At 45.1% G+C, this 25,275-nt stretch overlaps 5 protein-coding genes across 11 annotated transcripts; 3 read left to right on the plus strand and 2 right to left on the minus strand.

Annotated features, from left to right (window-relative positions):
* The first annotated feature begins 72 nt into the window (after positions 1-72).
* On the plus strand, positions 73-1,768 carry LOC108086736. Its single transcript, XM_017183767.2, has 3 exons — positions 73-1,195; positions 1,251-1,384; positions 1,438-1,768. Exons 1-3 carry the CDS (start codon positions 213-215, stop codon positions 1,620-1,622), a joined length of 1,302 nt encoding a protein of 433 aa, XP_017039256.1. The 5' UTR covers positions 73-212; the 3' UTR covers positions 1,623-1,768.
* LOC108086735 lies at positions 1,740-3,638 on the minus strand. Its single transcript, XM_017183766.1, has one exon. The coding sequence runs from the start codon at positions 3,588-3,590 to the stop codon at positions 1,770-1,772; it is 1,821 nt and encodes a 606-aa protein (XP_017039255.1). The 5' UTR covers positions 3,591-3,638; the 3' UTR covers positions 1,740-1,769.
* A 402-nt stretch (positions 3,639-4,040) lies between these two features.
* On the plus strand, positions 4,041-7,343 carry LOC108086764. 6 transcript variants are annotated; one of them, XM_017183802.1, is made up of 9 exons: positions 4,041-4,312; positions 4,842-4,970; positions 5,024-5,571; positions 5,636-5,784; positions 5,852-6,220; positions 6,306-6,407; positions 6,469-6,593; positions 6,652-6,807; positions 6,862-7,343. In XM_017183802.1, the coding sequence occupies exons 2-9, from the start codon at positions 4,856-4,858 to the stop codon at positions 6,978-6,980; spliced, it is 1,683 nt and encodes a 560-aa protein (XP_017039291.1). In that variant the 5' UTR covers positions 4,041-4,312; positions 4,842-4,855; the 3' UTR covers positions 6,981-7,343. The 6 variants fall into 6 exon arrangements, with proteins under 6 accessions (XP_017039291.1, XP_017039295.1, XP_017039296.1 ...); XM_017183806.1 differs by having other exon boundaries at positions 5,030-5,571; XM_017183804.2 differs by lacking the exon at positions 4,041-4,312 and adding an exon at positions 4,677-4,779.
* A 216-nt stretch (positions 7,344-7,559) lies between these two features.
* On the plus strand, positions 7,560-25,258 carry LOC108086700 (probable beta-hexosaminidase fdl). 2 transcript variants are annotated; one of them, XM_017183700.2, is made up of 6 exons: positions 7,560-8,077; positions 21,943-22,125; positions 22,201-22,709; positions 22,774-23,509; positions 23,575-23,893; positions 23,959-25,258. In XM_017183700.2, exons 2-6 carry the CDS (start codon positions 21,962-21,964, stop codon positions 24,211-24,213), a joined length of 1,983 nt encoding a protein of 660 aa, XP_017039189.1. In that variant the 5' UTR covers positions 7,560-8,077; positions 21,943-21,961; the 3' UTR covers positions 24,214-25,258. The 2 variants fall into 2 exon arrangements, with proteins under 2 accessions (XP_017039189.1, XP_017039188.1); XM_017183699.2 differs by lacking the exon at positions 7,560-8,077 and adding an exon at positions 9,846-10,029.
* On the minus strand, positions 11,366-17,930 carry LOC108086701 (mediator of RNA polymerase II transcription subunit 15). Its single transcript, XM_017183701.2, has 4 exons — positions 17,005-17,930; positions 16,547-16,933; positions 14,203-14,353; positions 11,366-12,890 (listed from the first exon to the last, which is right to left on the minus strand). The coding sequence occupies exons 1-4, from the start codon at positions 17,166-17,168 to the stop codon at positions 11,802-11,804; spliced, it is 1,791 nt and encodes a 596-aa protein (XP_017039190.1). The 5' UTR covers positions 17,169-17,930; the 3' UTR covers positions 11,366-11,801.
* Positions 25,259-25,275: the final 17 nt, after the last annotated feature.

Here is a 25,275-nt window from a genome sequence, read left to right on the forward strand (position 1 = left end):
CCAGATTTCTTGTCTATTCGCCTCCAAAGAAATAACTTTCCACCGTTATTTATTTACAACGAGCGCATGGTTATTTTTTACAGACCTGCGACGGTCACACTATCGCAACAACCAAGAATAACGAAAAGTACACAATTATACAACCCCAAACAAACGCGCGGCGAAGGAGGTGTGTCTAGAGCAGCAGCAGACGCGGAGGTGACCCCCAGGCAATGGCCATGTTGACCCGCTTAACCAGCAGCGGCACCACGACGGTGGCCGGAGCACCTGGATCCCCAAAGGGTCTGCAGCGGTTCCAGAACTACATCGCCGCCTTCTTGTTTCCGGGTGCTCAGAGGCAGAGACGGAAGTCCACGCAGCTGGACGCCATCGATTGCTTCACCAACGATCTGGTGACCCGGAAAACCCAGAAGTGGGAGGAGCTGCGCGACAGCCTGATGAAGAAACAACCACCGGGAATTCAGGAGACGGATGCCAACAGCAATGTGGCCACGGCTGGCGAAAAAACCTCAGCCAGTACCTCCACTAGTTTTACCCAGAACGTGGGCCTAATGTCCAAAGGCGTAATGAGCGATATCAAGGCGCTGCGTTCCCCGCAATTGGGACTAGACATTCGATCTCTCTCCCAGGCGCAGCTGGACAACCTGCTGATGGCCACGCTGGAAGTGAAGAACAAGCTGGACTTCCTCTACCTGATCCGTCAGTGCATCCGCTTCAATCTGTTGCCCTCCAATGAGGTGTTCGTCTCCTGTCTAAAGTATCTGACTGCCCAGCGAAAGCTTCATCAGCTGGAGGCTCTGGCAGATACCTGCCGGCAGCTGGAGCATCCCTTTTCGCAGACCTACGCTGACCTGGCTCCCTTTCGGGCCATAGCCCTCTGGAACAACGGAAACGCAGACGTGGCTCTGATGACGTTGCATCGTGGTTACGGGATCAGCATGACTTCGGAGGAGGGCAGGAGGATGGCGCGCACGGCTTTCCGTACCATTTCTGAGGAGACGCTGGCCCAGAAGAGTGAGGCCGTGCTGGTCTCACTTCTGGAGGTGGCTCGAGCCATCCACCGCGAGCATAAGGACATCTTCGTGGTTGCCTGTGTGTGGAAGCAGTGTTTTGCAAGCGATTGGTTTTGCGACCAAAAATCAGCTGGGGAACTTTTCGAGCACTACAAGGAGCTGCAAGAACTGGTGGAGCGGAGGTTAGATAATTAAGTTCCTAAAAAAAAGCGGAGATCTTAATACACTTTTTTCTAGAGCCGGTCCCCTGTGCTCCTCATTCCTGGGTCGCAACAATGTAGATGCCGTGCATCGTCTTATCGAGGTATTTTTGCAGCACCAGCAGCGGTCGGCCTGCTCAAGTTGCCTCAGCCTGCTCTTTAACTATCAATGTGAGTTCTGAAATCCTAACTAGGGACTGAGTAACTTCATATTCGTTTTACAGACATGCGCAAGGATCTGCGTGCCTGCGCTGAAATAGTGAAATCCTGTAGTGAGTTGGAGATGCCGTTGAACGAGCTGCAGAACGAACAGTTCCTCAGCTTGTTCCTCGACCAGAGCGATCCGCTGGACTCCGCAGGAGCGGCCAGCAAGTACAAGGCGCCCAAGTCCTTCCAGTACAAGTTCTAGTTGAATGTTCCGAACCTTAAGCCGTTGTCATCGTAGTTTTAGCACAAGAACGTGTTTGCACCATTGAGCAATATGGCAAGCCATCCCCATTTACGCCTCCCCAAAGAAAGTAGCGTCTCTTGATTAAATGTTATTTAATATCCGTATTTAACTGCCGTCTTCGTCGCGCATGTTGCCCTCGGGTAGTTGGCCTGGAAGAATGCCCACGCATTCGTAGCAGCGGGAAATAAGGTGGTTGCCGCATCGATGTTGAAGGCACTGTTGGCATCTCGTTCGGGATTTCGTACCGCGTTTATTCCGAGTACACGGTTTGCACCGGCGATGCTTCTCTCCATAGCGACTGGCCAGGTTAACGCCTACGGGTAGGCTCATCTTGTCTGGCGTTAGGACACCCACACTATGGTTTAACTGGGCCTCGCCGGTCGCCTCACTGAGCAGTCGCTGGCTGGATTGACCCAGAATCTCGCAAATCTGCAGTCGCATCACGAGCGAAGTGCTGGTAGATTTTCGCTGAAGCTGTCGCTGTAATCGCTGCTGTGTAAGGAATAGACCCAACTGCCTCTGGAAGTCACGCTGCTCCATTTCCGGGTCGCCTTTGGAAGAAAGTTGAAAGAGAATCCAAGCATTTACAGCCGCCGCATTGAGTATAAAATGGAGTAGTTCCAGGAAGGGATTAGCTTGCTCCCTTAGAGATGCGGGCGTGGCGTGGGCAGTGCTAAAGCGTTGCGAAAGTTCATGGAATTGTTGGCAAGCATTTGAGGTTTGCTGAAAGGCCTGGAGTACATCCACTTGAGAGCTGAGACCGCAGCAGAAAATCGCTTCGCCGTCGTAGGGGACAATCTTGGAGGCGCCACTATATAAGGTGGAATCCGATGGCCACTGTCGAGGCCAATCTGGAGAAGTGGAGTCGAGTAATCCCAGAGAGCTTATTTGTCGCTGCCTCAGCTTTTCGCTTTGCGTTAAATTTAGGTACCGTGCTCCCAACGTCACATTTCTTCCGGTGGTTTTAAAATCACATATCAGTTGCTCAACATCCTTTTCCGGACATCTCTGGCTCCTGCTCACCACGGCGTTGGCCATGAACAGTGTTCTGGCATCGCAACAGAGGGTCATGCGTGACTTGGCCACCGAGCAAGAGGTCTCTTCCACGGCCAACCAACTGCTGCAGCCGTAGTAGGATCGACAATTGATGAGCAACCGCTGCCACAGTTTTTGACCCTCGGCCCAGCCGCAATTTCCCGCCAAACACTGGGAAATGGTCTCAAATCGAGTGAGTGTCATGGATGCCCGGAATATAGCATTTCCCAGTTCCATGGTCCAAAGCTCCTCCAAAGGCCCACTATAACGGGCATTGCGGAATACCCCGCAGAGGTAGCTTAGGCCAAGGAATGCTCGCAACTCCACAACGTCTAGGGGTCGATGGACACTTGTGGGAGTCCTCCTCTTCCGTATTTGTTCGTTGGCATGGCGGAGCAAAGATCGCAGCATATCATCGTCGAATAGTAGCATCCATGCCTCCACGGCATTGGAAACCGTGCGGGCGGGACCCTTGCCACTTGCCTGCTGTCCCAGCAGTGGAAGGTCCTCTCCGAACACCTGGGCATCCTTCGTAACGCTCCATACTTGACCACGGGAGGATATATAGTTTCCGGGGATGCTGGCTGGACGACCACGGCCTCGCTTTGGTGCGGCAGGGCGGAAGGAGTCCTCCTTTTTCAGCACCATGTCCGCCAGTTGGTCCTCAGTAATCAGCACATCGCTGTCCTCGAAAACCCAGCAAAAATTGCAGGGGGCTGCTGTTTCCTGAAGCGGATCGGAGTCCTCCCCATTGAAGGAGGCATCCTGGTCAACAGATTCGGGAGGCGGCACCTGCTCCTCCAACTGCATCTTTTCGTCCTCTTCGTCTCCATCTTCCTGGTCACTGCATTTTATGTTGGCCAGTAACTCTTCGTCCAAAACGCATTCCATTTTTGTTTGTTTACAAATTATTGGTGTGACCGCAGGTGGGCATTGGAATTAAACCAACTAACCGAAATCATATAAATTATTATCTTCAAAGCTGACAACCTCCTTTACCTAAAAATTTTACAAAACCAGATAGTTCTTACTTCTATTATTATATATCTAATAATTTATATAACAACGATCCTCTCATTTTCCCAATTTTATTGTGGCAGTTGAATATTTAGAATCAAGAACTATGTTGGTGTTTCAGGTTGAAAGTTTGATAATTGATTATTTATGGTGGAGCTATGCAACACAACGAGTTGTAAATCTTTTTGTATGTTCTCCAAAATGGTTTTGCGTGCCTTAACGCGCCAGTATTTAAATTTAAACTGCGATCCAGATCCACGACTCTTAGCGTATTGGGCTCCCACTAAAAGGTATCGACTTTGAGCAGTTATCGAACAATTACTCTCACTAGTATTGTTGTTATTTGGCGAGCGGAGGAAAAACGAAGAAAAATTTTGGAAAATAGTGTGAAAATCGCCTGTGATTCGGTTGTTTCTGGTCCACCTATTTCGCGAAAAGTTATCCTTAAAATGCATACAATACGGTGGACCTAAACGCCTGGCCCCGTCGCCAACATCCTAATCCCTATTCTGGATCAGGGTGCCAAGGGCTCTAACTCTCAAAAATCAATTGATAAGTGCAATTTAATGTTAGGGGCAATTATTCGGATACTGCAGGTGAATCCCCGGGTGCTGAAGACGCCCGTTATTTACGCGCGCAGCGAATTTGTCAAAATATTTCGGCTAAAGTGTCAATCTGACATGTTATATGTCATGGTCTTTCGTGTCCGAAGGCGATACTCGTGCGATAGTTATCGATACAGCCTCAACCTCTTTATAATTTAAATTTTTATTAATATTTATTTATTTAATTCTGAAGTATTAGAGCTTTTTTTTCATAACGTGTTTAAAAATGTTGACTTCAATAATGCGTCAAGGTAGGCCAAACAGGATACTAAAAATTTCGTATCGAAATTTAAACTTCTTTTGGAGCCTTAGTTGGCCATGACTTTGGTGTCGGAATGATTTGCCTGCCTTCCGGAAAATTTAGTTTAATCTCAAAACCCGTGGTGTAACACGCAAGTTTTTCATCCCAAACAGTTTCTAAAAAGTACAATTTTTTTATCGAATCGGAAATATTTTTCGTAAATCAGCAAATTTAATCATTTTCCGGTATCATTTTAAAAGTTGTTTAATACGCTTTTAGGCTTGAGCTGCAAAATGATCTCGCCGGAACAAGAAGAAGTCAACATGGTCCTGGATCGCCAGGTGCGCCAGGATATCCAGGACATGATGCACGAAGCGCATGTTCAGGCGAGTATGCTGGAAAACGAAGGTGAGTTGGCGCTTTTGGGGAGTGACTCTTCGCTAACTCCTTCCTGATACCAGCTGCAGTTCGCGAACGTTTTTCATCGGATTCCAGTCTCGACCACGACTCGCTTCACGCTGTCGACTCGATGGCCGTCATAGACACCCTTTCCGCCGATGGCATCGTGGAAGAGGACCTCACCCACGAACAGGGTGGTGTAGATGGCAGCGAGGTGCAAAACTACCACGATATGATGGTAGACACTGAGCACACCATCGACATCAATGAATCGCTGCGCAAGCGCCGTGGAAATCTGCCGAAGCACTCGGTGAAGATCCTAAAGCGTTGGCTCTACGAGCATCGGTACAACGCATATCCCAGCGATGCGGAGAAGTTTACCCTCTCCCAGGAAGCAAACTTGACGGTGCTGCAGGTGTGCAATTGGTTCATCAATGCCCGTCGCCGGATTCTTCCCGAGATGATACGGCGCGAGGGTAACGATCCCCTTCACTTTACCATCTCACGGCGAGGCAAGAAAGTCAGCCCGAACTCCTCAGGACCGAGTGCTCTGGGCATGAACCTTCAAGGAACACCCAATCCCATCCACGGAAGTCCCGCCTCTGAAGTGGTAAGTTGTGCTTTATCTTGTCTTAAGTTTCGGGAGGTATTGTTGATTAAATTTTCATTTCCAGGTCGTTGGCGCCACTGAGGAAGTCGATGGCGCAGGTGAGATCCACGAGGGTATTGCCAATGTCTTGACCAACTTTGAGCAGTATGTGCAAGGTCCTAATGGACAGATCGTTAAGATGGAGCCAGAGTACGAAGACAGCGTAATCTACAGGTATAGCGTTGCCCCTTTAGTGTTAGTCATTTTCCTTTCCCACCTACCCCAATCCTCCTTCCCCAAGTTGGCAGCAGGCCATTGCCAACAATCCGATGGGTTTCCAAAGTCTGCACTCCTCGCTGCAAGCAACTATGATCGATAAGATTCGAAACTATCAGATGCGTAAAGCGGCAGCCACCGGTGGATCGGCCAGATCCAGCAGTGCTGGGTGCACCAGTTCCATACTGCCGTTCAACTTATTGGACCAAAAATTGCCACAGGAGTTTGATGAAGAAGAAAAACCAAGTCCTCCCAAGCGCGGAAGGAAACGGCAAGCTACTGGAAAGAGTGCCGGTGAAAAGAGCAAGCAGCCAAAGACTAAGTCCGGAAACCAGCAGCACGAGACCATGTCCTGTTATCAAGATGATTTCGGCGGCTTCGAGGTGGCTCCTAGGTACAATTGCCGCTTCCACTGAATTTATTCTAAGCCCAAGTTCAAGTAATACCCTCGGTGCTAAGAGTCTGGTTTTTATTCCCAGGTCCGAGGGTGAGGAGAGCGCCCAAGGATACGAGTCCTGTGAGCAAAACAGCGAGGAGGAGGTTCGCTTCGAGACCTCTGATGATTGGCAAAGCGTGATGAAGTGAGTAACGGTTTCTGATTCTGTGCTTGAAGCTTCTTCAATTTCAGATTTCCTTTTGCAGGACTGTTTTCAGTACCGAAGAAGTTACTACATCGGCTGGGAACAACCCAAGTACCTCTGGCAACAAGGGAAAGGCCAGGAATGCAACCCGTTATAATCCCAACCAACAGATAACAAAGAGTGATGGTTGGTTAAACAGCCAGATTTGTGTTCTCCTTTTAAAACTTTTCTTTAAATCTTCAAGGCTCCAATAATGAGCTGATGCAGGCTACTGAATTCGAGACCCCTGTTCTTGCTGGCTCCAATCAACAGGAAATCGGTGATAATCTGCAGGCGGATGAAACATTCACCATCACCGACATGGAATCTGCCCAGAATCAGCCAACGACTCCACCACAAAGTATGCTTTTTGTATTTATCTCTCGGATCCTAATCAGTATAGTATCTCCTTCAGGTATCAGTCGAGATGAGCGCGACAAGTACAAGTGTCTCTATTATCTAGTGGAAACTGCCATGGCTGTTCGCCAAAATGATAGCGCCCAGGATGAGGAGTACGTGTACATGGGCGACTAGGCTTCAATTTACCATGCACTATACCCCGACACCAAGTGTATATACATATATTTATATATTTTAGTAACTTGATCGAACTGCAGATTCTGCGCGTGCTAGAGCCAAAAACCTTGTGCTTAGGCCAATGTTATTATGTTTACGAAGTAGGTTACTAACTAAATGTACAAAACATTAGATCAATTTCACGCAATCGCCCAGTCAAATGCGGATATCCACGAAGTCAATTCACGTCAAATCGGCCCAGTTTTCAACGCATACACAAGCTTCAAGAACTTGGGTTTGATATTTTGAAACTATTAACGATTGTGTATACTTATGGTATTCAAATAAACCAAAAAACTGTGCATTTACAATACACCAGCACCTCAGTTGTTGCCAAATAAACGGTTGGGTTTTTCTCTATATCAAAAAATGCGAGTGGTTAGAAAATAATTCTATTTATTTAATAATTTATGGTTTACTCGAATAATTTCATAGTAACGAATCTAAAAATTTGAAACATTTTTATGACGTCACCTTCTTTGGTATTTTTTAATTTCTGGTATTTTTGGAGCCTCGCCAGCGGTATTTCATCGTTTTCCCCACACAGTCAGTCGCCGATTTTGTTTTTTGTTTTTTTGCAATAAATGTTTGTACCGCACAATTATTAACGACGCCAATGGCAGCAACGGGAAGTGAAATTGTTTAATTACTCTCCGAATGTCTGGCGGGTGACAACCTGTACCCAGAACGCTCGATGCAATACAAGTTTATTCAAGTGCAGACCGATTTTCCGCACCCGTTCGCCTTCTCGCTCGCACTCACTGTACTGTCGTCGTGTGCACTTTGTGAATTACAGCACAAATATGTCGATTTAAGCAAAGAATTCAAATGTAACGCCTGCCGCCGCACAAAGACGCAAAAGCAATAGGAAACATAGACTGCTATTTTAAAAGGCCACACCTGCAAGACGCACGCTTATCTTTCTGCACCAGCAACACCCTAGGATCGAAGGCATATAAATAGGTACCCCGCACCCCGACTTCTCCACCATCTAAAGTCGTCCTGGCAACGGAGGAAATAAGGACATGCAAAGAGCATTCCCATACGCAGTGTGGGTAAGTCTACAAGCCTACGTAAATTTGTCCGCAGTATTTATGCGTGTGTGATAGCTCTTAAGCAAAGGCGTACAAACGGGAGTCGGGGGTTCAACGCTCCCCAAAAAAAATATATTTCAAACTAACCTCGAAGGAATGCCGGGACTTACCTGATTCAGTGAACATTTACAGCCGATATTTGCTCATGTCTCGATTAAAAAAAAGTTTTCAATTAAAATATTAAGTTTTTACAAGGCTTTGCTTACACTTTTTTTGGTGTCATTTTACCGTTTTAAATGAAACCCCCAATTCTATGAAAACTTACCTGCATTGCAGAACATTTTAAACCATATATGTAAGTTTTTATTCAACCAATCCCTTTTCATAAAATCCAGTTCATGCCTCTGTGATTTTGCAAGTGCGCCCGTACGTGTACTGCCATATTTTTTGGCTATTTGGTGTTTGCACTTTTACTTTCGGTTTTCTGCTCTCCTTTGTGGCTTGGCCCACTTGCCTCATGACTTGCTGTATTTGTTGCTAACGTAATCTTCTGCATATTTGCCACGGCTTATAATACCCTGAAAAGCATGAAACTGGCGATCTGTTCAACGGAAGTGATACTGAGCAGCTCGACTTGGGGCTGTACTTGCTACTTAAGTTTGTCTTATCAGCTAAGCGGCGATAATTTATTTAAATGATCGCTGTTCTGCTTGAAGAAAGATAATGTTCGTTGAAATAACCATCCGGTTTCATTTTTGGGAGAAAAATATCTTAATAAATCCCAAAGAAATTCTTGTATATTTAGCATCAATATTTTCACACAATTTTTCTTTTATGATAGTCACTGCTGATTATCGGTCGTATTTTATTTGCTATATATAGTATACTGAAATGCTATACTGAAATGATTTTATGTGCTTATTTTTTTAAGATTAGAATTCTACAGAGAAGCACTCATATTTCTTTTTGTGCAGTCACAAAGACTTCAAATCCGACACTTCGTATCGTTTTTATTCCTTGAATTAGATGTTTGATTTTTCTTATAACATATATTTTATCAAGCTTTTGTTTATTTAAATAAGAGCATTTAGGATTTTGTCATCTGTTTTTAGCATTTCGATCCGAATTTTTAGGTCATACCAAATGCCAAATGGTTTATATTTAGTGGCCCAATGGAGTCTATTTTTAAGCACGTGCCTGGCACTCCCAGCGATGCTGACGACGATGATGATGATGATGACATCGTCGTAAGTGGCTCGAGTAGTTTGGCCCGATGCCCCGGCAGGAACACAAGTTTTTAAGCGGCAATTTGCAGCAATTATAAATACGAGAGGCTGCTGGCAAAGTGCTTGTACTCACACCTCACAACCCATGCCATCGAACCCACAATTTGCCCATTCGGTTCGGCCCTCGTGTGCCTCTTCTGGTGTTATTAATAAATCGAACGGGGGACGATGGCAAGGGATAGGGTCAAGCGGTGCTGCGCAGTTTGTGATGCCACCTAAACAAAAAAAAAGCCAATACCACCCAATCCCGCCCATTTCAACCATGGGTTCAGCTCGGTTCAGTTTCATTTTCAGCTCTCGTTCGCTCTATTTTGTTTGCCCTGCACACATGCACATTAGCTGGCGTCTGGCGCTCTCTTTCTATCATTTTCCCACCCTTTTCTCGCCCATTTTCCCACCCGTTTTCCCACCCATTTTTCCGACCCACTCAGCTGTGGTTGCCACTCGGCAGCGGCAGCAGCGACTGCGACTTGTTGTGCCGCCGTCAGCGGCAGACGCATCGCTTTCAGTTTGCAATTATCAACAAAGCGCGCTCCTCTTGGCCGGAGCATCGAAATTGTGCTAATACGCCGCCCAGAAATCTCGCTGGCATGGCCATAAATAAACCAAAATTAAATTCCTTGTATTTATTGCCGGTGCTCACGTGAAAAGTTCAACGGAAACGATTAAAATGCTGCTGACACGACGGTACGAGTGCTAAACGAAATCGTACAGCCTGTGAAGTAGAGGCTGTGCTTACTTTAAAATAATAAACGAAACGTTAAGTTGTTTGATTAAGATTGAAATGGCTTTAATGTGATCTCAAGTGTAACCCAGGCTTTGCCGTCGATTCATGCATAATTACATACCCCCCAACCATCCACCCGCTTAAGCGATTCAAGGTTGCATAAACGCCGAGAGCTTTTTACCCCTGCACCTGATGTCAAATGAAATTGTGCACAATGATGAGAGCCACTAACAAGTTTCTTGTTACCATTTCAATGTGGCACGAGGGCAAAAGAAAGGTAGTTGAGAGGAATAAGAGTTCGTTTTGTCATCGCTTGACCACACACAAAAACAGAACCCGCAATTTGTTTTCTAGAATACCCTTGTAATACTTGAATTTGAATGAAGTTATTCCAAGTGGGCGTGCGGTGCGTGTGCTTGATGTTCTGTAAAGCTGTGCTAAATTAGGCGCGCTTCTAGATGGGTGTACCTGGTAATTTTAGTTGTCTTTAGATGGCCTTAAAGTTATTCCGAATGGGCAAACTGTGCGTGTGCATAATTTTTATAATACGTATACTTAATATTTATTTCTGCCTTTTATTCATTTTAGTTTTATCTGGTTATTTTAATTTTAATTGTTTTGTTTTAAAGTGTAAATGTAAATTTAAATGTAATGTGTGTAACAAAAAAGTTTGGCTTCCTTTATATCTTACTCTTGAAATACAGCAACAATTTTATCAAGTCCAAATTGTAAAGGTGTGGATTGCTTTCTTCTACTTCATATTTCGCTTTAAATTCTAAAAGTTTAAAATGCGCAGCGAAATCGGAGCTAAGTTTTCAATAAATGTAAACATCGAAATAAACAATGATAACTAACTATTACAAGTTAGAGCATCACGTAGCCGACCTGGTGACACATTTCCCCTTTCGGTTACCCTCGCTCCCCTTATGCAAATGATCCAGACGAAAAGACAGAGACACAAACCCGTTGTCTGTCTGAGGTAAGTGCGGTGAAAAAGGAAAACGGAAAATCGACAGAGGGTGGGAAAAACGGGCCGAACGGGTAGCTGGTGGGCTGGTGGGTGAGTGGGTGGTGTTGGCTGTTATCTCGCCCCTTGTTAGCCGCTGTCTTTGACGATTTGTTTGCATGCCATTCTTTGCTCTGGTTTCGTTTTTATCGTTTCTTACGCTCCTCGCCCCGTATTTAATACAAAATCAATCGGATTGCGTTCGACGAAGCATTATAAACTAAAAACTGTGCTCGTGTGTAATAAGGCGAAGGTTGCAGATTAAGGCTGCTTATTGAAACGCTTGTTGCTTTCAATTACAACTTTTGATTTTATTGATACGAGTATTCGAAACGAACATTTACAGGGATATGCACGGGCTTAGCTCTAAACATTTAACGTTAAAATTATTGTTTTCGTTTTTGCTTCAATCGTTCCTTCTTACCAAGAGGAAAGCCAGCTTATATGTGCCTCATTAACTCACAGTTCTCGTCGAAATTAATATTATTTCCGTCCAATTAAAATGTGTTATTCGCAAGTAAGATCGCAGCAATCATTATAATTGGTTGAGAGACACTTAAAAACGTTGAGTTCTCAAAACCCAACCGGTTTAAGAATAGAAAATAAATCTCTTTTAAAACACTTTCCTCTAATCGCAACGCATCTTAATCATAGTTAAAGCACACTTGTGGTTTCTGTTTTGGTTTACAGCTTTATAACTAATGTAAATTCTTCATTGGGTTAGGCTCACACATAGCCACTGGACTCCAGTTTAATGGCTCCCTCGTATGTGGGCAAACCCGATCTGTCAATGATTTTGCTCATGTCCAGGCTGATGATTCCATTCTCGTTAATATTGTTCAAATCCTGTTCGTCCTGTTGACCAGTGGCCTGCTCCTGTTCCTCGGCCAGCTCTCTGCTATTGCTGGTTGTTGCTGGTGTGTGGGATGTTGCTGGTGTGTTTAAGGTTGCTGGGGTGTCTGGTGTTGCTGCGTTGTCATTTTCATCGTTGACAGCGGTTGTGGGTATGGGTGGTTCATTTATAGCAGTGGCCTCAACATTCCCGTTGGCCTCATCCTGCAGAGCGTCGACAGAAACGTGGTTACCATTATCCAAGTCGCTGGGACAGGGGCACAAGGTCGGCTCCTCCTCCTCCTCCCGTTGTCCGCCCATATTAAGACCGCTCTCAACGGACAGAGCGGTCAGCGGCTCATCTTCCGCCTCGCCTTCATAGCGGAATTTGCCGCAGAGCGGACAGCCCCGTCGATAGTGATTGCCGCCGTGCTGATGGCTCTGCTGCAGATACCGCCGACCGAAGGTGTTCAATCTGATATTCTGGGCTGGCGGCTTGCGCACCTGCAGCGTCTCCATTTCCAGGCAATTTCCGCTCCGGGCAGCAACCGCCGCCGCCGCGGCATTCCACATGCTCTCCACCTCGGCCCGCTGCAATGAGCAGCAGGATTGGGCGTTTAGAGCCAGTTGCAACTGCTTGTTAACCAGCACTCTGCCATTTGGCCCGGATGCACTGCCACTGGCCACGGCATCCACACTGCCATCGGGTGTTCCGCGACCGAAGCTCGTCCCCTGCTGCCCACTGAGATCCAACGAGGATCGATATCCTGGCGGCGGCGAGACACGTTGCATCAGGAGTTGCTGCTGCTGCTGCAGTTGCAGCTGCAACTGTTGCTGCTGCTGTTGCTCCAATTGTTGCTGGTGGAGTTGCTGTTCGTGGAGCACCACCGCATCATACGAAGGAGGTGGCTCGTGGTGGAGAGCAGGAACGGCAGAAAGGCCATCGGTGGAATCGCCCAAAAACAAACCAGATGTCTCGTAGCACTAAAAGGATAGGATAAAGTTATAAATAAATTAGAAAAAGGTAAAAAAATGTTATGAAAACCCATGGTTAAGGTCCCTATTTTCCCCTTTAAATAAAGCTTCTAACATTCCACAGCGGCGTGAGTAATTGCTGATCTCCGCTTGGCCGCCTTGTAATTTACCTCCTAAATGGAGACGAGGTGGACAAGTGAAATTTACGCGATCAAATAAAAAAGTTTAAATTGCACACATCATAAATTTATTTGTCTCTGCAGCGCAATCTGCTGCCCTGTCCCCTCAAGAATCCCGCCTCGTTCTGTCCGCAGTTGACATTTGCGCCTGGACAGGCTAACGTTGATTTACGCGGAGCCTTTTGCCGGCGCTTTTTCCCTCGTTTCCCAGCGGGCCAACAAACAACAATGAACTGAGTGATGGCCTATGGGGTTGGGTGGTTGGGTGTTTGGTGGGTGGGTGGCGTCTCTTGGTCGGCAGAATTGGGAGGTTTTTTGTTCGCTGCCGGCGGCTTGTAACTTAATAAAGCCCACGGCCAAGTGAGTGCGGCTTGTGGGCCACTTGCAATGGCTGTGGCGAGACCACAATTGTCGCGCCCCTTTGGTCAACTCGCTTTCTCGTCGTCGTTGTCGCACCTGTTAAATGCGGCGCATAAATATCCATTACCGTCCTGCTTTTCGCCCTTCCTAACTTTCGGTTTCCGACTTACTTTCAAACTGTCCTCATGAAATGTTGGCTTAAACTTGAAAAAGGGACAATTGCGGCTAGCTGTTGAGGGTGTTTTTGGATCCCCAATTGGCTGAAATGCCAAAATGGGGCATAAACCAGTGGATATTATTATTGTAATTTTAGCCACTAATTGGGAAACGAGGTTGACTTGATTGAAGTTCAAATCGAAAACTAAATGGGTTGCAGGGAAAGTTGGTTGCGTAGTCTGCCAAATGCCTCATTTGTTTACACTCTTTTCAACCAGCACTTAAACTCAATAGTCGCTAATTGATATTTAGCGTTTAATCAATTGAATAAATGATTGACGGCATTCATTTGATTTTAATGTAAATTGATTTAAAGCTTCGAATAAATACGAAAGACTTAACTACCCTTACGTACTCTTTAATCTTACTTATATTTAATATTGAAGTCCCTTTACTAGATTTTATTAATTAAATCCTGGCCTGCTCCTCGATTGGAGATGTCACTGGCTATTGTGACACGACTATTCGGAATGCCGTTGACATCCGTTTGTTATTATGGCTGGCGGACAACAAAGCGGCTAAAACCCGGAGGCACTGAGTTGCTAATGTAGGGCACTACCACTCACCTGCTCCACGCTGTATATTTCCATGTTGGGATCTCCTTCGAGCCACTGATGCTGCTGCTGTCTGTAGGCGGCCTCTGTTCGCTTTTTGATATTCCGATGGCAACAATAGCAGACCACACACAATATGGTTGTCACCAGGGAAAGCATCGCCCTGCAACGAGTATAATCGAATGGGAATGTGAGTGCAATGTGTTATTCCACGGATATTGGCCACATATTCGTACACATGTACTTCTCGAATTGTTTGCTTTTGGGTGGCGACATGAAATTGATTGCGGCCGACTCGATAAATGGCCATCATCATGATAATATCGTATTAATAACGTTTTTGGCATTTATTAATTTGGTCGAACAAATTGCAAATGATTGTATGTTTATTTACTTTGTCCTTTTGGGTCCTCCGCTTGCATATTGATAGCATAAATTGCCTGCAAAATGTTGACTTCAATACAACATCGGAGCGGAAATTACTTTTCTTGCCTTTGCTTTTAATTAGATAGTGCAGTAGTTGATGCTTTTCGGTGCGGCTCTCAATTTATTTTCCCTACAAACAAAAGCCAACTTATTGTTGTTAGGTAGCAAGTTGTGGAACATTGTCAATTATCTTGAACTACATAAGCTATTCCAGTGCAGTGGATTTGAAAAGCCTTATCAACTTAGCCAATTTGTCCATGAACCTGAAGTGTTTTGTTGGCTCTGCCAATTTAATTTTATAAAATTCAATTGTTTTACTCATCTGATGGTATCAGTAACTAAGTCTGAATATTGTGCCACATTATTAATATATTTATTAGTGCATATTAAGCTTCTAATGTCTAATTTAGAATTAGGAACGGAGTAGAGTTAATCACTAAATTAGTTTTCCAATTAACTTAATTTAATTTTGAATTTAATATTTAATATTTTGGTAATGACATTCAGCTCTGGTAAATCGTAAAATTTGGGTAGGTGTAGCCAAAGCAATTCTCTAAATTTGTCAATAAATCCGAAATGCCCCCACTATCAGCTTGATTGCCAGTTATCAAATTTTCCTTTTAGAGCTGTCGGCCAATTTGTGCCGGTTTATTGAAGCCCACTGGTTTATTTAGTCGGAAATCGTTTCGTGTCGATTTCGTTACTCAAGGCATTTCAATGACGTCAGTTAATCCACTTTCGAATGCAACATTGTGTTCCACTTGTCTGTTTGTCCAGTGTTTGTATCTCTCTCCTCCCCCTCGCTCGTCCTTATTTTTTTTTTTTTTTGGCTGTTCATTTTCCCCGTTTCACGCAATTTCTCGCATGTCAACAGTTCATTAGGGTCCTTTCTGGGCCGACTTTTCCAACCTTTCCACTCTGTCGGGGCAAAAAAGAGACAGCAGCGGCATGTGAAGCGTTGTCGTCCCCCAAACCATTTTTTATTGCAGCTATTTTCAATGAACTGCCCAAGACAATCGATAAAAATGTAGTTAAAATAAAAGTTTTGGTGATGTTTACAGACGTAAAAAAAATCTATAAAACCGTGTTGACAAAATGCCTTTGGTTTTAGTTCGGTACCCGAAAAAGGGAAAAGCTCGTGTTGCATACGAAAATAAATTTTAATAAGAAAGGATACTTGGGTTTTCACGCGAAAGAGGGAAAAACAGAAAAATGTCTTCGCGCAATTATAATGATTATTTTTGCTCATCGCGGAAAAGCGGAAGCCTGACGTCTCCGCCTGCAGACACCGAAAATGTTGATGCTTATTAATTTGCAGCTCCTTCCCATAAATCAAGCGGTGCCAGGCATTATGATCTATGAAAGCTGCTTGTAATATGCTTCCTAAAAGTGTCTACAAATAGGGCACTTACTCGAACTGCAAGAATTTTACTGGAATTTACGACCTGCTATAAACATTTATTTTGCGGTTGCCAGGAAACGTGTGTTTTCAAATTACCTATTGACTTTCCCAGTTGAACTTTGCGGTAAGCTCTAATTATTTAATGACAAACTAACTTGTGGGAATAAGCTATTAGTTACCACGAGTGGCAGCCATGATAACCGCATTTTCTATAATTTATCCACAAGAGCTCACTGTTAAATATTTAGTTGACGGGTTAAGAATGGGTCTTTGAAAATGTATAAGTTTAAAAGCATTAGTTTTCATTTAGCTTCGTAGCCAATTGTTTTGTGCAAACTTTCTTGCCAACTCTAATTAATTAATTGGCAAAGGACTAGGGGGAATGCTTAGCTATTTGGCAAGAGTTGCAGCCAAGATGTGTGTGTGCCACTCTTTCGCATTTCCCACGAGCCTCACCTTGGCTCGCCTCTTGAACTTGGCTCTGATGCTCTGCCATCAGTCAGTTGTTTTAGCTGTCAGACAACTCACCCGCCGAGCAGCAGATTCACATTGCCGTTGACAACGTTTGCATACGTCTGGGGTCCACCAGGTCCTCCGCCGCCGCCGACCCCAGAAATGACAGATCCCGAGCCACCGCGCTGCTGGTGATATTGCCCCAAACCGCCGGTATAGTACGTGGTGTGTGTGGCTATCGAGGATGACGACGAGATGTGCTCCTGGGACTGGGACATCAGCTCCTCGCTGCTGAAGCTTCCGAACGGCGATGATGATGGCTGGGATGATGAAATCCCGTCCGTTGTGGGAGCCACCGATGTTGTCGTGGCCGAGATGGTGTGATTTTGATTCTGGCTCTGGCTCTGATGTTGACCGAAGGCCAGCAGAGTTGCATAACGCTTTAGAGACATTTCACTGCGACTGGAAATCGAAGCGAGGCGATTGCATAACGATTAGCACGGCGCACTCATTACATTACCATTAACACGCACACTTCAACCACGAGCACGGCGCATTTAGCCTGGCTAGAAGCGAAAACTGAGGCTCTAGACCGCAGCAAGGACGAACAGCGACTGCCAGGAGTTAGCCCTCGCGAACGACGACCCGAAGGCAACGGCAGCAGAAACTTTAGCACGACAGCAACACCGTTTACCATTTACTAATACTGACAGCAACACTTTCCGAAAATTATTTTCAATATTTTTTTGAAGTCTGCTTTGATTTATTTAACTTAAATATTTAATATGCCATAAAATATATTTTTGCATCTGCAGGAAACACAGTATTAATGCTTGTTAGTAAGAATTTTGATGAATTCCCTTTTAAAATTATTTTAAATTGATAGGCGGGTCCACAAATTAAGTTCAGTTTAAGGCGTTTCTTTTACTTTATGATATCGATATCATAATTGATATTGTGATCTTTTCCATTTAAAAATAACTAATTGACTTTTTTGTATATTAAAACACTTTTTATATTTGCTAATTTTGGCTCGCACTGCACTTGTTTATTTTCGGTCTATCCTTTTTCTAATTAAAAACTTTTATAAAACTTTAATATACTAATTTTTTCTCTATTTTAATCCTTTCAAAAACCCGATAATAATGTTGTTTTTCCCATGTGTAGTTGTTACAACGATCGATGGCCAAGGCAAGTCTATTTCCGTAGCTCTTGATTTTGGCCGCGAATCGCGAGTTGTGCGTCTGGGCAAATGCGTTGTGCTGCTGCAACTGAGCTCCGGCTTGACTTGCTGACTAGTTTGCTGCCTGGCAGGTCGTCCTGTCCCGAGGACTTTGGCTTGGCTTATCCTTTTGTTGTGAGCCCGACGAAGTTGCCTTGGCAACCGAGTGAGCCCGCCTTCGGTTTTTGGGCTCTGCACTTCGTGTGTTTCAGCTGCTTGAGGCTACTACTCGTTTGTGTTGCTGGTTGCCTGTTACAAGTTGCGTTGCCCATTTTTCTGCGGCTTTCCCTTTCTTTACTCTTGGTGCTTATTTTTTTTGGGGGTGTAGTGCAGTGGGGAGAAAAAAGGATATGTCGACGACAAAGGCCAAGCACGGCTATTTGTATTGAGCTTCCCTTTGTATCCCTTTCAGTCGCCTCAAGTTCTCCCTCTGTTCCTGCACGTTCCACGTCAAATTGAGCGCCAAATGCTTTTGTATGCCCGTATGGGTTGTCATTATTGCTGCTGTTGCTACTGTGATGTTGCTGCTGCTGCCGTTCTTGGTATTGTTGTTGCTGCTGTTGTTGTTGTGGCAACCGTGCATGCCATTTGAACAACACTTGTCGCCAACTGACATTTTTCACGGCATGCGGCCATAAATAATAATGCGACTCAGAAGCAACAGTCCATGTCGCGCATATTGAGCATGCAACATGCTGCACGGCACACGCTGCGTATACGTAATGCGGCAAAGAATGCAAGCCATTTATGTTAGAATAAAAGTGTTAAACTGCTGCATTTATATGATATGCTTAGGAAGGAAATTTCTTTAAAAAATTGCAACACATATTCCCAATTAAATTAACAGTATATTAAAGTTCATTAAAAAAAGCTTCTTTTAATTTGCAAAGTATTGCTTTATTGATAGCAATAAATTACTGACCAAACACACCATATTGTTTTTAATGTCCCCCATTTATTTTACACCTCAACATATCCCCTCCTTTTAAATCTGCCACAGTGTTGAAAAAAATTTGAAATATTTCCGCCAAATGCCAATGAAATGTTTAACATTTGCATATCGGCCACGTTTTATAGCACCCGTATGCAATCACCATCATAATTGCCAGCCGTTAGCAACTAATTGAAATTCACGTATTATTTTGGCAAATTTGCTTTTAATTTATGGCGCACTCTCTGTGTGCAAACATTTAAATGGGAATTTTCCTGGCACCTCTGTTCGCAGAGTGCCCAATATTCGGGGGCGGCAGTGTGTGCTGGTCCTGCTGCCATAGCTTTAACTATAGCTATAGGTATAGGCAGGCCAGGTGCATACAATCGCAGGCGGTTTCAAGAACATATGTAAATAGTTGCACGCCATTTTTGCCGTCCCGCTATTTTATTTCTGTGTTCTCTAAGCACAGAAAAAAAACAGATAAGATTCCACAAGAATTCATTACAGATTATTTGAAGTAATATTTTTGTTTCTATATTTTATTGCATATCATATTTCTATTTAATATTTATCATATATTTTAAAATTCATATATAAACTATTTTAGGAACCCCCAAATACTTCCTGTGTATAAAGCCATAGAGAAACGGAGGCACAATTGCTTTAAATAACAGAGTAATCTTCAGTGGAAAGCTCCGCTGATTTTTTCGTATGCAAATTACAGATGGCGTTGCTAATGGAGTTTTTTTTCTCAGTGCCTCTCTCCACTCTCTTGGCCACCGAGTGGGTTTTTGGCCGTGCCAACTGTTTGTTGACGGCGTCGTCGGCGTTCGAGCGTCTTGAAATCCGCGCTACGTCGGCGGCTTAATAGTAATAGTTGGTCCGTAGTTGTTGCCAGCGCCTCGAGTGTCGCGCGCGCTCAAGAGCACGTCCGCGTGGTTTTTGTTGTTGTTTTTTTGTTGCTGCTACAGCTACAGCTCGACGGCCGTGAACGACACACAAAAGTTGCCACCATTTTAGTTTTCCATCTCTGGCATAATTTTAGATTTGTGTGAAAGGAAATTTGTCAATTCAGGACAAGCAGAACAACCAGAACAGGAGCAGCAGGCAGTCGCCTTTTTGTGTGTCACGCCGCCCCTCAACAGTTGGCAGCTGGCAACGTGACTCATTAGAGCGTCTCGCGGTTGCAGGGGCACTGTGCTTCGCCAGGGGGATGCGGTGGCGGCTCCCACCCACCTTTCGGTCCAATGATGATGGATAGTTTCGGCCGCTTCTGGTCACTTTTCAGCGCCGCTCTGCGCACGCGTTGCGGGTAAGCCGGGGGAACCAAATCAAACCACGACTAAAGACAAGTCAACTAAACGGGGAACTAATGGCCTAAATCACAGAACGGCAGTCTGAAACAAGCTAAATATGGCTTGGAGGGTGAAACTTGAAAGGATTGCCTAAAATAGGTTCTTTTAACCCAATCAAGTTTTTATAGAAACAATCACATCAACAAGATCTTGTGGTATTCCAACTCAGTGAAAAGTATGTCATTATTTTATATGAAATGCAAGATTATTTTGGTGTGTCTAACTCAATGTAAAAAATGAGAGTTACCCTCTTTGAAATCTAAACTCGAGCCACCAAAAACGCTGAAATGTATGCTACACTTTGTACACACTTTGTACACATATTTTTGACAGTCGTCGGAGTGCTGTGTGGAAACTAATGAGGCTGTCACATTCAAGCAATCCTTTCCTGCTGCCCCACCGCAGCTCGTCCCGCTCCTCGTCCTTTTTTCAAGCATTGGCAGCATTAATTATGCATGCCTGTTGATTTATTATGCACGACCATCAAGGTAATGATGGGACCAGGCCACAAGTAAGAACACGTCCATTGCACTGGAGCACCAGCTGGCAAGCTGCCACCTTAAACCTCCTCCTCCTCCTCCGCCTCCGCCTTCTAGTTGCCAGTGGCAACGGGAAAAAAGGGTCTCCGAACGGAGAATTCACCTGTGTTGCATGACCTGCGAAAGTATTTCATATTTTCACATGAAGCGTAATGAAAATTTTAAGGTCTCACCCATGCCAGCTCCGATTGTTGGAGTCACACGCAAAGGTTGCAGGTCCTTGCAGGTCCTTACATTACAGGTGTGTACCGCCCACATCATTCACCCGGCGGCAGCGAGTAAAAGCGTGACGATACCCGGCACCAGGCACCATTCTCCATCGGTGGCAAGGTCTCGCCCTCGTTCTTCGTTCCTCTATGCAAAGTTTAAAAGTGCCCGCCCTAAAAAATATATCAAATCACATTTGGGTTTATGGTTCCTCCACTCATTTGTTAAGTAATTTGATTTGAAATCGATAAGGAAGCATAAAACGTCGCATTATAGACTACATTATAAATAGGATACGGATTTGGGGGACAGACAAAAATCGTGGTGTTAAGGGTTGACACGCAGGTCTTACTTGCTAGATCAAGGAAGTACAAATTCAATACCTTACGTAAATATATCTTACCCTTATAATTTTGTAATACCAGCTTTGAGGGCTTTACCGTTTTGATGGGACTTTTAAACCTTTATTTTAATTCTGACACGACAGAGCCTCAACCTTATTGTTCCCCCAAACCAAGCAGGCTATCCTCGTATTGTAAAACGAAATTAGAAATTTAAAATGCCCCGTATATTATGGGATATACACACCATGAGTATTTTGTACATGTTTGATTGTATATGGGACTGTGTTCGATTTTTCATTATGTTGCCAGTTGGGCGCCACTGGAGACCCAATTTCCTTGCGTGTGCCGAAGGTGGATGTGCCATGTGTGCGTTTGTATTGGCGTGAGGACATCGCGGTCGCCGAGGACAAACAATTGCCACTAAATGGCATGTGGCAGAGCCCGGCTCCTCCTCGGGTTTCCTTTGATTTTATCGCTCGTCAAGCCCAAGTCGCGAGCATTGATTAAAGTTCGATGTGGTGTCCTGTGCCCCGTGACAGGGAGCGATTTAGGGAGGGTCCTGCGGCCCATTGTCTTGCCACACGACCAGCCATTGTGCATTATTGCTTAACTGTCTCGGTTCTTTGAACCAGTTTGGCATCAGGCAAGCGGCCAAAAGCCCAGATGATGTCAACTGGTGGGTTGGGGTTCAACAGGAAAAAGGAGGTTAACAGTGGCTTAAGGAAGGAGCCCTCCTTCCTAATCTGTTTTAAATATAATTTCTATGGGATTTTGCATCTATAATTATAATTAGAAGGATATTGTTTTATAGTTAAGTGTAATTAAAGTATTAACAGCATAATAAACTCCCCTCTCTTATTCTTTTTTCAGCCTACGTTATCTCTATAAGATGTCCTTGGCTGTTTCGCTGCGCAGAGCCCTTTTGGTGCTGCTCTCCGGCGCCATTTTCATCCTGACGGTGCTGTACTGGAACCAAGGAGCCACCAAGGCCCAGGCGTACAGTGAGGCGTTGGAACGCCCCCACAGCCACCGCGATGCTAGTGCCTTTCCCATGTGAGTGAAGCATGTCAATCAGACTGAGGAACCATCCGACCATCCAACTAATCACTAATCACTCTTCGTTGGCAGACCCGTCGAGAAGTCCTGGACTTACAAGTGCGAGAATGACCGATGCATGCGGGTGGGCCACAGTGGCAAGTCCGCCAAGCGGGTCTCCTTCATCAGCTGCTCGATGACGTGCGGCGATGTCAACATTTGGCCACATCCCACCCACAAATTTGTGCTCAGCCCCCAGACGCACAGCTTCTCCGTGGAGGACGTGCAGCTCCAGGTGGACACATCACATCGCGAGGTGCGCAAGCAACTGCAACTGGCCTTCGATTGGTTCCTCAAGGATCTGAGACAAATCCAGCGGTTGGACTACGCCAGCAGTTCATCCGAGTCCACGGTGAGCGAAACCTCTTCGAAGGCGCGACGTCATGCGGATGTGGAACCGGCGGCCACGCTCTTTGGAGCCACCTTCGGTGTGAAGCAGGCTGGGGATCTGACCAGTGTGCAGGTCAAGATCAGTGTGCACAAGTCCGGAGACCTCAACTTCAGCCTGGACAATGATGAAACCTACCAGCTGAGTTCGCTGAGTATGTAATTTAAATATTTGTTGTAGTTATAATAAACTAATAAACTTTTTCTCCTCTTGAGCAGCTGATGGACACCGCCTGCAGGTGGAGATCGTGGCAAACTCCTACTTCGGTGCCCGCCACGGCTTGTCCACGCTGCAGCAACTCATCTGGTTCGATGACGAGGATCACCTGCTGCATACGTATGCCAATACCAAAGTAAAGGATGCGCCCAAGTTCCGATACCGCGGCTTGATGTTGGACACTTCGAGGCACTTCTTCTCGGTGGAGTCCATCAAGCGGACGATCATGGGCATGGGTTTGGCCAAGTTGAACCGCTTCCACTGGCACCTCACCGATGCCCAGAGTTTCCCGTACATTTCGCGTTACTATCCCGAGTTGGCCGAGCATGGAGCCTACTCGGAGAGCGAGACGTACACGGAGCAGGATGTGCGCGAGGTGGCCGAGTTCGCCAAGATCTATGGTGTCCAGGTCATACCCGAGATCGATGCACCCGCCCATGCGGGCAACGGCTGGGATTGGGGACCGAAGCGCGGAATGGGCGAGCTGGCCATGTGCATCAACCAGCAGCCGTGGAGCTTCTACTGCGGCGAACCGCCGTGCGGTCAGCTGAATCCGAAGAACAACCACACCTACCTCATTCTGCAGCGACTCTTCGAGGAGCTGCTCCAGCATACGGGGCCCTCGGATCTCTTCCATCTGGGCGGCGACGAGGTGAATCTCGACTGTTGGGCGCAGTACTTCAACGACACCGATCTGCGCGGCTTGTGGTGTGACTTTATGCTACAGGCGATGGCCAGGTTGGTAGCAGACTCCTAACACTCATTATTGCATATTTAAATAATGGCTAAATCTTATTCCGTAGACTAAAACTGGCCAACAATGGAGTGGCGCCCAAGTACGTGGCCGTGTGGTCGAGCGCCCTGACCAACACCAAGTGTCTTCCAAACAGTCAATTCGCCGTTCAGGTTTGGGGCGGCAGCACCTGGCAGGAGAACTACGACCTGCTGGACAACGGCTACAACGTGATCTTCTCGCACGTGGACGCGTGGTATCTGGACTGCGGCTTCGGCAGTTGGCGAGCAACTGGAGATGCTGCCTGTGCTCCGTACCGCACTTGGCAGAATGTCTACAAGCACCGACCGTGGGAGCGGATGCGACTGGACAAGAAGCGCAGGAAGCAGGTGAGTTGGCCTAAATATTGGTTTAAATTACCTTTTCCTCATAATTTGAATACCTTTTTGTTTAGGTGCTGGGTGGCGAGGTGTGCATGTGGACCGAACAGGTGGACGAGAACCAGCTGGACAATCGACTGTGGCCTCGCTCTGCCGCTCTGGCCGAACGCCTTTGGACCGATCCCAGCGATGATCACGATATGGATATAGTGCCGCCAGATGTGTTCCGCAGAATCTCATTGTTCCGCAATCGCCTCGTTGAATTGGGCATCCGGGCTGAGGCCCTGTTTCCCAAGTACTGTGCCCAGAACCCCGGCGAATGCATTTGATATTACCTCTAAGAAGTAAATGTAATCTCCCAAAACCCGAATCCCGCAACCCTCCCGAAATGTGCGTTAGTTAGTTGATAGTCTAATTGTTATTTTATACGGATACCTAGGCTTCGTTTCGCAAGGAAGCGGGCGACTGTTTGAAATGGTTTCTGGCATAAACCATGAATCGAATTTCGTTTTCATAGAACAAACACATTAACACACACCCATTACTAGTACAATCCATCTCGGTTTATAGCGCACACAGACATTGCAGTGAAGCATTACAATGGAGAGCCGCCACTCGGTGGGATGTCGGCTGGAATGACCTAGTAGGGAATCTAATTGAGGTTGACATGCAGGTGACGTTGAACACAAGAGTTCATAGATTTAGTTGTAGATTTCATACGCATCAATTCACTTACACGGACATAGGCTTACGGTATACATATATATATATTAATACGTAGCTTTAGATGATAAATCACGATTGAGAAATGACAAACTTTTTGATATTTTAAAAAGCTTTATTCGCAGAATATTAATAGTTAAGTTTTAGGTGACATCAAATGATCTTATCCTTATCATTTTCTTTTACTTTTCATTTTGATTAGTTTTCTTTTATTTTCGCGTTGCCTTAAGTTAAAATACATTTAATTACATTTTCAGTGATATAAACAATGTGACCTTAAGAATCAGAAAGAAAAACAAAAACTGCTAAAAGAGTAAAACTTAGAATTAACATTAACAATTAATCGTTACGAACAATTTTTGCACGCATATTGGCACAGAACTAACACTCGACTAGTAAATTAGTAGCTAAATTAGAATCTACACTAAAAAGGGGAAAAAATTGTTGGGGTATTCACAGTTTTCTTGGTTTACTATTTCTACATTTGGAATGTTTGAAAAGATCCTTATGTTGGCCAACTTGTTTTCGTACTTAAGATTTTGCAACAAAATATCAGAAAACGGAAAACCTGAATCCTGAACCTACATTAGTTTAACAATTCCTGCTGTAACTCCAAGTCACTCTTGAAAATAAACTAAAAGTCCAATCTAAGCAGTTTGTTGATCTTA

Source organism: Drosophila ficusphila, unplaced genomic scaffold, assembly GCF_018152265.1.
Source record: "Drosophila ficusphila isolate 14025-0441.05 unplaced genomic scaffold, ASM1815226v1 contig_414, whole genome shotgun sequence".
NCBI lineage: Eukaryota > Metazoa > Arthropoda > Insecta > Diptera > Drosophilidae > Drosophila > Drosophila ficusphila.